Source organism: Onychostruthus taczanowskii, unplaced genomic scaffold, assembly GCF_017590055.1.
Source record: "Onychostruthus taczanowskii isolate IOZ18803 unplaced genomic scaffold, ASM1759005v1 scaffold6, whole genome shotgun sequence".
In the NCBI taxonomy this organism is placed as follows: Eukaryota; Metazoa; Chordata; class Aves; order Passeriformes; family Passeridae; genus Onychostruthus; species Onychostruthus taczanowskii.
In genome coordinates this window covers 8,942,465-8,956,838 of record NW_024503679.1, presented here as the reverse complement: position 1 = coordinate 8,956,838, position 14,374 = coordinate 8,942,465, and the positions used below count along the sequence as shown (strand labels likewise).

The 14,374-nt window shown below is 44.3% G+C and overlaps 1 protein-coding gene across 1 annotated transcript; it reads right to left on the bottom strand.

The window, feature by feature from the left end:
* Positions 1 to 286: 286 nt before the first annotated feature.
* WHAMM (WASP homolog associated with actin, golgi membranes and microtubules) lies at positions 287 to 14,054 on the bottom strand. The gene is made up of 10 exons (XM_041418518.1): positions 13,475 to 14,054; positions 10,534 to 10,707; positions 9,122 to 9,272; positions 8,465 to 8,634; positions 7,638 to 7,803; positions 6,493 to 6,680; positions 4,997 to 5,083; positions 4,817 to 4,912; positions 3,912 to 4,443; positions 287 to 1,588 (listed from the first exon to the last, which is right to left on the bottom strand). The coding sequence occupies exons 1-10, from the start codon at positions 14,012 to 14,014 to the stop codon at positions 1,302 to 1,304; spliced, it is 2,391 nt and encodes a 796-aa protein (XP_041274452.1). The 5' UTR covers positions 14,015 to 14,054; the 3' UTR covers positions 287 to 1,301.
* Between the last annotated feature and the right edge of the window lie 320 nt (positions 14,055 to 14,374).

Below are 14,374 nucleotides of genomic sequence, written 5' to 3'. Positions count from 1 at the left end.
GAATGCTCAGCTGCTGCTGCAGCTTCTCGCATGAAAACTGCTGCATACATATGTGCTGATTAAACAGATCTGCTGCTCTACAGTGGAACAGGGAATTAAAGCACTGTATTTTCAATTTTGTTACCAAATTACAATTCATAAATATTTGGGAAAATAAGGGCATTTACATACACTATAGTGAGAGTGCAGTTGCTGTACGGCTGCCATTTGCTATCAAAACCTAGGGATCCATGGTATAAATACGCTCAGTTCACAGCAGTGTCCTAAAATGACAGCACACTGAATCTACTTTTCTGTCAAGATATATTTTTATTAAGGGTCAGTATAAACTTCAAAAAAAATAACTTTAATCATCTGTGCCACTATCTACCCAAAATAGCAAGAGTCTCTAAATTGAATGCAGCTGAATTTTGAAATAGTCAGCTTCCAGGCACAATGTAAATACCTGCCATTTGTAAGGTCATCAGGTAATTTAAATTCATGAGAGTAGCTATAAACATGTATTGAAGTTCTCAGTGGAGAAATGCAGCCCTGCATTACAGGACTAATTCCTGAAAAACACTGTACACAATATTTTGGCTCTTTCCTTCATGTCACCACGTCGTTGTAAATGTAGATGTATGAAAAACATTTAACATCTGAAAGTCCTCTATACTTAATCTTTTAGCTAAAAAAGTAAACTTTTCAGTAATTACTGCAGTAATTATTTCAAACTTTAAACTGATTTTCTCAATCAAGCCATCCATAAGTGCACATTTTCTAACATGATGATAAATGGAGTACCCACGCAGTTATTTAAGAGTGAGGTGTATTAGACAAGCACAATGTTTAAGAATTTTCTGGACAATGGAGGTAGGAGTGAAAGATTCCAGATTATGCTAAATTTTCTGTTCTGCCTCTGTCACCACAGATTTGCTTCTACTTTTAGCTGACAAAAGAAATTTTCAGTTATTTTTTCACTCCTTAAACTTTATTGTGATAGCATTACCTACTGTGTAGTAACAATCTAAATTATATATGTTTAAATCCAGCATTTTAGCTTCAGATGTGGTAAAAACACTACATGGTTGAGCCAGGAACACCTATTAGTGCAAGCATAATTTGGAGTACGATTTATCATGCAAAAATATGAATCTGTAGCTCCTACAGAAAATCAGCAGGATTCTTTTACTTTACAAGACATTTTGGACTATGAGAACACCACACACAATCACACAGTTCTTTCATTTTGACAGGGACAGTCTTCTACAATGCGCAAAATGAGGCACACACTGTTCCAGTCAGTAGGTCTGTTACACTGGTTAGCTGTCCCATTCTCCATTATTCTGATCGTTGTCCTCCTCTTCTTCAGAATCAGCAGACACTTTCTTAATTCTCTGCATGGCTGCCTTAATGCTCCTCTCTAGCTCATTAGGGGATCCTCTACTGCCACCTCTTTCAGTATCTCGATTCACTTTCCGTAGTTTAACCCCTTGCCTTATGGCAGAGAGGATGTTGTCCTTCACAGATGCGTACGGATTTGGCTGCTCCACTTTGCGAAGGTGAACTTCACTGCGCTTCAGAGAAGCCAAAACTTCATCCATGGAACCTGCAACACAACAACCTACTGTCATCAGAGAAAGAATGAGACAACCACACTCAAGAGGTATGAAGCCCTACCCAAGTGTTCAAGGCTCTTCCTTTAATCTGTGCTAGCGACAGGATGGTCTGTTCTGGCACAAGAATGGCCTGTTCTGGTACAAGAATGGCCTGTTCTGGCACAGACTCTTTCAAGCTTGGCAACAACAAGCTCTGGAACTGCTTTTAAAAAGCAGTTACAGCTTTTATATCTTGAATTGAGAATCCAATGCCTCTTCATCACTATATAAGGCTGTGCTCTAAGGAAGAAACTACACACAAAGGACAACGATCTTTTTCATTACAACTTTATGGGCTTTCAAAAAAATTTCACTGAACCAAAAAAATCTCTTGCATTCTGTGTTATAAACAATCCACCATCCCTCCTAGCTTGCCCAGAAGCCTGCTGAGACCGTCAATTGCATTTTGGCTCAGCCAAGAGAAAAATGAAAGGATTTGAGTAGAAGGCTTTAAAGTGCACCACTGAAGTCACTGGGAGCCAGATCAGGCCCTATGCAGGCAGCTCTTTTCTGCATGGGCTTAGAAAACAATTCCTGTTTTACAACATGATTTAGATCTCAGGTGTACGTTTCTGAACTTCAGACCATGAAGAGACCATACTGAGAGTTTCCACTAGACCTCCTGATACACACTAATTTGTGTTTTACTCCTGCTGGACTCTTTGCTGCTTGCTCCAGACTGTCAGACAGGGAGGCTGTTTCCCTGGACAGCAATAGGTCCAGACCATCTGTGCCTCACAGCTAGAAATACTTTTGCCATGCGCAGTGCACACAAGGTTATGTGATTAACATCAACCACTTGAAATGTAACAGTCTGCTAAATCCTGTGCTACCTTCAGAGACTAAAAAGGATCAAGCAAAGATCCACCAGATTGCCTTACGAAGCCTACAAGTAGGAGAGTCTTAAGTCTACTACCTAAATGGGCTGCCTGGTAAAAGATTAGTTAGATGAACATATTACAAAAGAAGCCCCTCCTAGCTTTTCACATACAAAGACATGAGTAGCCCATAACTAAAACCAATATGTTTATGATGCTGTTTCAGTAAGTTCCTGTGGTAATTTAGCAATTACTATTACAGCTACTGACATGATGGCTTTCTTCAGGAAATAGGGGTAAACAACTAATTAGATCTCGCCAATAAGCAAAAAATACCTTTTCTTATCCAAAAATAATAAAAATACATCAATGTTAGGCTGTGAATGGCAGTAAGTATTAGCTACCAGAAAGGCTGTTCCAATAGTAATCAGACTATTCTGGTGTACAACTCCAGTTGCTAATCAAGGCTGCTTAAAGAGTATCTGTGGTAGAGTTATTCCATGGATATCCCACACTGAAGTCTGCACTGGATGCACAGTAGTTTGCCATGGTAACTAAACTGTGTCTCAGCCCCTCAGCTGCTTGTAGTTCCCCACAGCTTGGAAGAACTGAAAACGCTGAACTTCCCCTGGTATTTCTGCCTGTGGTTTGCCTCTGAACTGATAGGATACAAAGGCTGCTTGGATGTATGGTGAAGAGTTGAAAAGGAAAAGGAATGTACCACATTTAAAGACATTCTTCATTCTAGCATAAGCTCCACTGTGAAAAACAACAAAAAAATTGCTGCCTTCCAGCTTAGATCAATCTCTCTGACATAGTCAAAATATCCGCTCGCCTCAGAGACAAAAATAAACCTGTTAGCAGGATGCAACCAGTGCAGCCCTGGGAGGCTGCTGAGTTCTATTCTCATTCAAACTACTCCTGCAATTCCCAAGTTCAGCCTTCAATTACACCTGTATGATCTTGCTAACAAAGCAAAGGTGTAACAGAGTTCTGTAACAGAATTTCTTCCCTAGGAATGTATGCCAAAGCTATTCACCTGCCTTTCAAATCCTGGTTGAATTCTGCATGAATTCCCTTCCTTAGGAAACCTTTATTTAGAAACCAAGCAAATTTTAAGTGGACAAAAGCTGTGCATACCTTAGAAACACAAGCAGCCCAATTACCAGCTCTGTAGTACATACATCATAAAGACATTACCCACATTAGTCTCCTGATTGGAGCATCAGGACCCTGTGAAGTATCTCAAACAGGAAACACAGATCATTGTTACTCATTTAACATCCTGAGCTATGGTCAGTGTTATTGTATGTAGTTTCTTAGACTAAGCTTTCCAGGAGCCTCATTCTCCTGATCAAAACTACACATTATTTCTGTCCAGAAGCAGAGGAGGGAGGGAGACCACAAGAATAAAGGAAATGCATTAAAAAGCACTGGTTGATGTGAGCTTACTTACCTATGCAATTATTTATAGACCTCCTGGATGAGTCATCCTGATTGTGCAGTGCAGGGCTTTCTGAGGGGCTATCAGAGCTGAGGGGAAGTGGTTTATCCTCTGTGGCTGATGGTGTTTTTAACTGGAGAGGTAGGGGGGGAGGTGGGGGTGGAGGGGGCAAGGGAGGAGGTGGTGGAGGAGGGGGTGGAGATGGAGGAGGGGGTGGTGAGCATGGAGAGACCATCACTTCCTCGCTGTGCTTTTGTTCCTCTGTGTCACCGTCAGTAACAAAAATCTGGACAGGGATGTCTGCTGGGGTATTCTGACATGAAGCTTTTGGTTCCTTGTCTTCTACAAGCAGAATGCTCTGTGGCTGCTCCAGAGCTGCCCTTACTGTCGATGAGGGTGCAGGGGACACAACTGCTGGGGCTGCCCCTGTGCTCGATGCAGGTGGAGGGGACAGCACCACAGCCTGCTGAGGGATGCCTCGTGGCAACTTGGGACTGCGAGCTTGGGGACGAGATGTTTTCAGAACAACATGAGCTGGACACTTCTGGAAAAGGAATCACAAGGCAGGAGGTCACATCTGCACTGGACTGGTCAAAACATCAACCCCAATGAGATAAAAAGCCACAGAGCACAGAACTGTCCCACTCACCCATTCAAGCATAAAATTCAACCCTGAATAAATTTAAATTAATAATAAAGCATTTATTTCAAAGCCATCTTCTCCTCACCTGTATTCTTTGCAACAGAGTCCACAGCTGGAAACTGTCTCTTTAGGAGATTTAATCCCCTTACTCATTACACATAATCCTATTTTGGGCTATCCCAATGGTCTTTTTTTATTGGGACCACGCTCACATGTAAGCCATAGCTACCTTCTGACATGTTCACTTAGGACTACTGCAGTTCACAGTACTTGCCTCCCTGAATACTTTCAGCCTCTCCAGCGTTTTCTGACGTTCCTGGCTTATCCAAGCTTTCTTCTTTTTCTCCTCCTCTTTTTGTTTGTCTCTCTTCTGCATTAAAACACAAGTAAGTGAGCCTCAGTGTGTGAAAACCAGCAGCTGCCAGACTCCCCAGGGCAGCTGTTGGGTACTCACTATCTGAATGCTGTGATGCTGCTGGAAGCGCTTTCTGCTCTCTTCTGCCTGTTGCAGTCTCTGCCGGTGGCTCGCTTCACACTGATCCTGGGAGAAGAGCAGAATTCATGCAACTCTGTCAGTCAGTTCACACTTCCTCTGCACCAGCTCTGCCATTAACTCCTGGGCACCAGCCACTAAACAGCAACCACAGTTGGGTGCTTAGCAGTGCCAAGAAAGATGGCTAAGCTCAACTAGTGTCAGATGTGAGACCCTGATGGTGAAGTCTGTGGGACTCCTTCATGGCTAAAGCCAATGTTCTCCTAATCAGCCATATTTTTATTCATGCTGCATAAATGTATTCAGATGTGACCCAACCCCTCTGTCTTACAGTTTAGTTAGAAGAAAGAAAGAAAAAAAAAAAAAAAGAGAAGAAAGGGAGACAAAATAAAAGAAGAATAAGCTCATGCAAAGACATGAGGAAGAAGGCAAGAAGGAAGCTAGAAAAGCACTACAAAAATACAAAGCTACTTTTCCCTCCTCTTCCTCATTTGCCATAGCTCCCAAGTACAAAAGACAGGGAAGCAAAGGTATGGGAAGCACAATGACTGCCTAGCAAGGGTACTCTCTGTTAGTAACAAGTGCCACAGAGACACCACATGTTTCAGTATTTTCTCTGGGAGTTGCTTTTTGTCTCTGTACAGAGGGATCATCCACATGGCTGGACAAGCATTTGCAAATCATGTGGCATTTGGCTTCAGTGTTATACAACCAATAGACAGCAATTAAGTAAATGAAAACAGAGGCAAAAGAAGTGTCTGCCAAGGAAGCAGTTGCAAGCAAGAGACAAAGATGGCTCACAAAACATTTCCAATGTAATTCCCAGTTTGTCCAGGCAACTGAGTGATAAAAGGTCAGACAGACTTGAATCTAAACTCTGCTCTCTGCCCCAGCAGAACTGCAGGTGTGAAGTAAACTCCTCTTACTGAGAAGGTTCATGAGAGTCACCTTTTGTCTTCCTAGTGTTCTGCTCTGAATGGGAAAAAAAGGAAAAACTGCCCTTTGCACAGTACTGAGAGACTGGAGAGAGAACTGCAGCTGTTAAAGTTTCCCCTTCCTCCTGTTCAGAGGTAAAGTATCAGTGTGCAGGTTGTCCTATCACTGCAGCTTCCTCCACAGAAGGTCAGTTTCCTCCTGTACTGCAGCTGCTTTGGAAAAGGCTGCTAGGGCAAAGCTCCAGCTGGCCCCACAGGGCTCTGGTAAGGTCTAGCTGATGGGAGAACACCTGGGTCACCCAGATAAGTTTGTGCTCTCTTTCCAAGCCAGACACACTTGTATCACACCACAGAGTGTGAAGCTGTTAAATCACATTGCCCCTCTTTCTGCTTGCAGGCCTTGGCACTGAGTCATGAATCATCTCGGATGTTCCACCCAAACTTCCCTAATTGTTTCCTGTCCATCCCTCGTGAGTCAAGACATCAGCTGAAGAAAATGCACATCTCCAGGACTGCATTTACTTTTTTGTTCCTGAGGTAGGCTCTCCTCGCACAGACAGTCCCACGCTTTGTCTCCAACTGCTTAGTCTTCTGCCTCAGCATCGTCATTGCTGACAAGTTAGCGTAATGTTGTCCCATGGTCTGTTCAATGACCTTGAGCTCCTCAGGATTTTCACATGTATCATAGTAAACAACTTCATCCTGTTTCTCTAAAAAGGCATTTGGCATTTTTTAAGAAACCAAAAATTGCCACAGTTATTTAAACATTCAAAGAGCTAATGACATTTTAAAAGCCATTGAAGGCAGTGAGTTAGTTATGAGTAAGTGTAAATCTCCAGAGCCGAGCTGGGTCCTTCACAGTCATATGCGAACATGTCACGTTACTCACAGGGTGCTTTGCAGGATCAAATTTATGCTGTTAGCATTTGTTATTTAGCTTCCTCTTTCAAATGTCTCCCTGTATTTTAACTCCTACCTTCACCAACTGGAGTTTTCCTGGAAAATGGAAGACTCTTCTGACCAACACTGGGTGTCTTATTTTAGTATTTACCACACTTCATTTATGTAACAAGTGGCAGCAATGTTTACCTCACAGTGTACGTGGTAATGGAGAATTCATAAGCACAAATAAGAACACGACCGGTGCCTAACCTGGGTAGCTTGTCACAAAGAGACACTTAAACTGGAAGACAGTAATATTAAGGTACCATTCTAGCTATAACCACCTCTTTTTGTCACTACAGGATGCATTTTGTAATTTCCACATGTTAGATTAGAATAGATGATGATGAGTTACAGGACCTGCTTCAGCAGGTTCACAATACCCAGTTTCTGTGTGTAGATCTTGCAGCTATTAGAGCAGTTAAGCACTGTCAATATAAATTACTCCATGCTAAACCAGGGCATGCACATATCACAGCTGCTAGCAAGATGAGCAACCCGTGTGACTTTTTTTTTTTAACTTGTGTTATCGAATTAGTGTCTAATTAATTAAAGTGTCTAATTAAAGACAAAATATCAGATGGTACCACAGCATTAACATTTTCCAGCAATGCTTTCTACTAGCAAGACCTGAGCAATGATATCCTTTTTTTTAAATTGAAAACAGAGCAGGCTATGTCACTTCTGTGTTCTGAATATGTGCTTAAATAATATTTTATTCTCACCTTTAATCTGTCTCTTTATAGTGTCCAGCTGTACAATAAGCAGCATCTCTTCATGTTTCAATACTTCAAGTTGTACATTATATAATTCCAGCTGTGTTTCATAATACTGTATTTCCAGCTCCTCCACTATACTTAAATTCTCTTCTTGTTCACCAAGATTCTCCATCTGTAACAGAAAATAAAAAGCATTAGTAACAAAATACGCACACATGAAATATGTCTGGATGCACAAATGCCTGTAAGGAGCCTGGTCTAACTGGCAGCTGCTTTGGTATGGAAAACAACAGAGCATTGGAAATGGCTTCGAGCAGAAACTCAGAGAAACTTATTAACCTAAAGTATAAATTTACCTTAAGTTTACCAGGAACGACTTCATTATAATCTGTACAAATGATACTGCTCTTGAAAACAATTATGCATGGTACAGTACACTACTCTTGGAAAATAAGTATTAGGTACTACTAGCAGTAGTTAGATGGCATCAAAGATTAGTATTAAATAAGTATCTTAATTTTTCAGTGTCCTCTGAAAATAATATCTGGTCTTTATCTCCCTAAAAGGAAACAATTTCAAAATTATTATCACAAATGATCAGATGATACTTGAACTGTAAAAGCATGTATGTTAAGCTTTGCTGAGTGCCCTCAAACATGCAGGAGCAATTAAAAAACTGCAGACATGCATTTTCCACAATGTAAAACCATGATGAAAACCTAAATTGTTTCACAGACAAAGACTTGAAAAGCCTACTCTCATGACCATTTTGGTAGGTTTTGATCAGCCCTTCAAAGAACAGCGACAGAAAAGGAGGCTTTGTAAGGTCTTACAAGTTTCTGAATGCCAGTTCTCTTCTGTTTCAGGCACAACTCTCTTGCCCTCAGATGCTGAAGGGTTTCTTTTGCTAACATATATTTCAGGTTTTCTAGTCGTGGCAAAGCTGATGCCCAGGTGGTTTTACCAAATCTCTCCTCATCTTGCTCCATCTGTTTGTGCATTGCTGTAAATGAAAACATGGCAGTAAAGCATGAGAAATGCAGTGTACTAATAGCCCTTGTGTGTTTCTGAAGTATTAAAAATGCTAATCTTATTAAACTATTTCTGAAGCTTTAGAAATTGCATGATTACAAGGTTGAATTTGTGACCTTCTACATGTAAGTAAAATACTCCATTGCCCCACGGAATTACACCCTAACAGTTACACAGCAACATATTCTGTTCACATGCTGAAATCCTTGAGGCTTGCACATCAAGCATTAAAAGCACCCATGGTTTTTGTGCAGAGGTTTGCAACTGTAAGTCTCAGGCAAGTCAAATCCAAGTTGTAAACCAAACTGTTTAAAATATATAAATCTTAAGTGAATAAAGCATTTCTTTCTTAAGTTGGACACTCACCCGACCCTGAGGTTCGGCACAGAGATAAGAAGAGCTCTCAGTCACTGAAGTTAGGTATTTACACAGCCTTTTGTGTAAGTCATTCTGATTACCTGCCAGAGCCTTTACAGTTTCCTTGAAGTAGTTCACTGTGATATCCTGAATGGAGCACACAGCACTCTCAGCTCGCTTAGTCCATTCATCAGCATCCTTCTGCAAAGCTGCTACTCTTCTAGGCCCCAGATTATCATACTGCAAAGATTTCTACAAGGACACAAAATTCTCTGTTACCACCTGGTTTCCACAGAGGTGCAGCCACACTATGCTACACTTGGAGACATTTCAAGAACAGTGGCAAACATGACCTTCCCCTCACCTGTCACAAAGTGAATCACTGCTCATTCCTATTTCTCATTCTCCGGGCTAATTCAGAACCTTTGTTCCCCAATCCTGACCCCACATTTGGATTAATTTACTTCTTAAAATATTTTTTAAACAATCATCTTTAAAATTACATCCAACACAAGTGTTTTTTGTTGTTACTAAAAGTAACTCTTCTATGTGCAATGTTCCCTTCTATTTTTCCCCACGTGTTGACAGCACATTGCACCAGCAGGTTCTCCAGTTTGGCAGCTCTTTCACACAGAACAGGGATACAGAAAAGAAACATAAGAGAATGTTTTCGAGTCCACAAAGGAGACATGGGTACAAGCCTAGTATTCAAATATATTTTAGAAGAATTATATTTCAAATGAGCCTAAATATCCCTTAGAGGTTTTTTAAATACCATTTTTGTTTAATTCTTTCCAATTGCCACTTTAATTTTCAGAACAGTATATTGAACATTTTATTGTCACAGGTTTAGACCTTCAGCATCCAAGCACCTTAATCTAAACTTAAAACTGTTCTGCTCTGTTTGAGAAAGTAAACAGCTCACTTTAATTTTAACACACTATTTAGGGAAAATCAACATAGTAAATGGCTGTTGTTTCCAGGGGCATCATAACTTTCAGAATGTGCTTCCAGTTTAAGATGCACATAAAACAAAGTGAATACAGTGACAACTGATATGTTTTCATCTGCAGTTCTAGCAGGTTGTAGCAGTAATAGAAAACTCCTTTGAGTGGGAAGGTCTCCTCCACAACCGAGTTAATCTGGTGCATCAGCATTCCTGGGGATGACACTGTGAATGTAAAAAACTAATCCCATGGGAAGGTGGCACAACAAAGGCTACTTATATCACAGTAAATTCAGCCTCACAGAGTAAACCCCAGGGAGGTGGAGCCTGGGGATATTCTCCTTTTAAGTGGGACACTGGTGGGAAATCAGCTGCAGTTCTAGTCAAGCCATTACCATGGACTCTGAGATCCTCTGAGAGTGGCTCTGCCCTAACTCTGAATTTGTTTGGTGGTTTGGCAGAGGAAAAAAAAGCAGGTACAGCTCACGATTTGAGCCTGAACTGCTCCAAGAGCAGCTGATGCCCCACTGTGTAGCTTGGCCTTTCACTTTGTAAAGGCAGACTTACCAGGATTTCCAGTTTGTACAGTGTCGCCAGCTCTCGCATATCTCTGAAGGGCTGCAGCAAATACTGGTAGAATTGTGTTGCCATGGTGACCAAATCCTGATAAGCTTCATCTTCTTCTTCATAAACCTTCATCAAAGCCACCATTGTGTCAGCACTTTTATGCTGCTGCAGAACCTAGTGGGATAAAAGGTGAATCAGGCACGGCTGCCTTGCATTGGTGTGTGCTGGATGCTGCCAGGCTCCGGTGGGAAGGACCTGTCCTTCCACAGCCAACACTTCCCACTGCACAGGAGGCCTGTGCCAGGCATTCTGCAGCCACACCACACTAAAATACCTCCAACTCCACACTGTTAGAGGCACTAATTGCTGCACATTCCATCAGGAGGATGCAAAGAGCATCCTGCCTAGGGCATCTACCAGAAACATTCTAATAACTGTGAACAGATGACTTTTTATAAACATAAATGGGAATCTTGGGAAGTCTGTACTGGAAGGACAAGCAAGGTATTCTTAAACTGGCTGTTGCATTGCTTCCACAATTACTAAATGCCTGCTAATGAGTTTTTGGATCCAGAATTTCTGACTTCAGGCACAGAAAAAAAACCAGATTGGCATTTACTTCTGATACACCCTGCAGTTAAATTCCTTTAACATTTGTATAATTTATAATAGCTTATTCTAACCTCAGTTCTAGTGGTATTACACTTTGTAAGTCATAATTATTCCATGGAGTTACTGCCTTTCAATACAGTAGGCCCTATTTATTTCCTTCTGTGACAAAATAAAAAGTTGGGGATTTCCCATTAATTGCATGTGTTTACTGGTACCACTCAAAGCTCCAATTTTTTTCTTTAACACCAGCTGGCAGAGACCATGGCATGCTCTACATGCCAGGATAGTGAGCTGGCTGAGAGAACACAGCTAAGTTCCACTGAGAAACAGACCTTCCTGGAAGGACAGTGTGTGCTCTGCAGCTCCATAAAGAGGGAAGGGGATGGGAGGGGGGTGTCTGCTACCAGCAGTGAGAAAAAGCATTAAAAAAATAAGCTTGGGTTGTGTTGCAACTGAAAAGCACTGAAATTAAACCATCACCTTTGTTCTTGCCAGCTGAGTCTGGGTAAGACAGCAGAGTTCCCATGTATGGAGGAACTTCCCCAGGGAAAATCTGTGGAAGTCAGCTCAAGGGCATTTCCCACCCACCCTGTCTGCAGGCAAGACAGGGGAACAAGAGAATCTGAACTGCAATATTTCTGATAATCCCTTAAATGTGACAGCCTCTTGGGCCTCCCAGGAGCCTGTGGCAGCTCAGACACAGTCCCAGGGCCCACCTGAGCCATTTCAGTCTGCTTTTGCCCCTATGGAAGCCAAATACAAATGTGAGAGCTGACTTTTTGATTGCTACTCTAAAAGCAAGAAGTGAGGGTCATGCTGCTCCTGGAGGATGCTTAGAGTGAGCAGAGGGGAAGTATTAGTGAAGGACATGAATGTAAAAAAGATAAAAGGATGCTCTGGTACTTCAGAGTGGTTTAATGTCTATTTCTTGAATCTTCCATAACTTGGTCTAGACTGCAGTATAAGAATTTATGTCCCTGTTAGGCCTGCAAGTACAATACCACTCTACAGCATGTTTAGCCATGTCTAAAACATAGCTGGAAATCCCAGAGTAACTGAGAGGCACCAAGCTGTACCTCACCACCAAGCCCCAGACTGCCAGAGCTGAACAGGCTTGTGCTGCTTCCAAAGGAACGTGGTGGCTGGAATGTATTTCTAACTGGGCTGTGAACTGTTAGTCAGTGACACACACTGACTTCTGTATACAACAAGGTACATGTTCATGTAAACTAAAGCTGTGTTTTTAAAAACAGTGTCTTTCTGAAAAAGTAGTGTTGTTTCATCTGTTAAATACTGCAATAGGAAAGAGAAGGCTGAAGTCAACTGTCATAACACTCCTCCAAAGCATGATCACTTTCATAAAATGCCTTTCAGGCTACTTTGCCAGAAAATAGACTGTAAACAGGTACTGCAAGAGACAGCAGCAACACACGGGTGAGCCTGAATTATCTGTAACTCATCAACATTCCGATGTCCTAACTGCAACTCTGTTACTACACACCACCCTTTGAATTCTTGCTTACAAGAAGGGGAAAAGATCCAGGAACACATCTATAGCAAGAAGAAACCTAACGCACCAAAGGAAGAAAGTGATATCATCATTATTTCAATCATTAGGTCAGAATTTGACACTTAAAAATACAACAAAAACCCCCACACAATTTCTTTGAATACAAAACCACTTATTTGTATAGGACCAGGAATAAGTTTGGTCTTGAGACTGAAAATCCCCCAGTTACAAGCATTACTGCAAACATGCAGTCGGAGACCTTCTCAGGGAGGTTAGAAAATTAGCACATGATTGTATTCTCCTCTTCGGTTACTGTTCCACCCATTGCCCAACACTGCTGGATGTTTTTAGCCATGTGTTTTTGCAGGAGTGCCTGCAGCTTAAGTAAGAGCCCCAATGTCTTACAGTGACTGCCCACGTGGACGTGGCTTATTCCCCACTTAATAAAGGTGCACTTCCAAGACCGATGACAGTACTTCGGAAAGTGACTTTGTGGCTTCCAGACAATAAAAAAGTGTTTGTGTAAGCACAAATCTGGACATTGGACAACACCACGAGCAAGCTGGTATGAGTGACTTGGTCACCCTCGCTCACGTGAGCCTGGCGAGTCTGCCCTGATGGGTGAAGCCCCGCAGCAGCAGGGGCTGCCAGGCTTACCATGCATCTCCCAGCTCAGACAGGCGCACCCATGAGCTGAGCTGCGGCACCGAACACTGAAGACAGTCCCGCACCGAGGGGCCCTTCCCCGGCCCCGCACCCCTGGGGCCGGCCCCGCGCCCCGGCTCCCGTCCGCCCCGCGCCCGGCCCCGGGGCCCGTACCCGCCGCAGGGCCTCCTTGGCCCGGGCCAGGTGGCCGCGCAGGGCCTTCCCGCGGAGCTCGTGGAGGCTCTCGAAGTACTCGTCGTCGCAGCAGCGGTCGGCGGCGAAGAGCGCGTCCAGCACCACGCGGCCGCCGCAGAGCTCCAGGGCCCAGCCCAGGTACAGCTCCAGCGCCCGGCACAGCTCCTGCAGCTCGGCCTCATCCGGCGCGGCGCCGCCGGGGAACAGCACGGCCCAGAGCCCGCCGGAGGCCGCGCCGGGCAGCGCGGGCGGCAGCTCGGGGAAGGCGGGCTCCAGGCGCGGGCACACGGCCGACAGCTGCCGGTGGACGCCGCGCAGGGCCGGCGCCGAGAAGAGCCCGGCCCAGCTCTGCGGGGCCTGCTCCGCCGCCTCCGCCCGGCCGTGGCAGGTCACCGCGAACGCGCCCTCCGCGCTGTTCCACGCCACGAGGAAGCGGAGCCGCGGCGGCGGCTGAGGCTCAGCGAAGGCGGTGTCGCGCACGGCCACCCACCCCTCCAGGCTGTCGGGCTGCGGCTCCATCGCGACAGCGGCGACAGCGGCCCCGGGGCCCGGAGCGAAACAGAAACCGAGCGCCGGGAGGGGCGGAGCCGGTGCGCGTTACCGGCAGCACCCGCGCCCATTGGCGGGAGAGGCAGGGGGCGGGGCCATGGGGAGGGGTCTGAGCCGAGACAGGGGCGGGGCCAGGGCGGCCCTCACGGCGGGAGTGGAAAATAAACAGTGCCGTAGTAAAAGAGCGAGAGGGGCGGTCCCGGGAAAGGCCGTTTGTCACCGGGTTGTGGCATGGCACGGCATGGCATGGCACGGCATGGCATGGGTGGGGTTGCGTTGCGTTGGGTTGGGAGGTGACCCCGAAGATCGCGTTCCCACCGCTCTGCCATG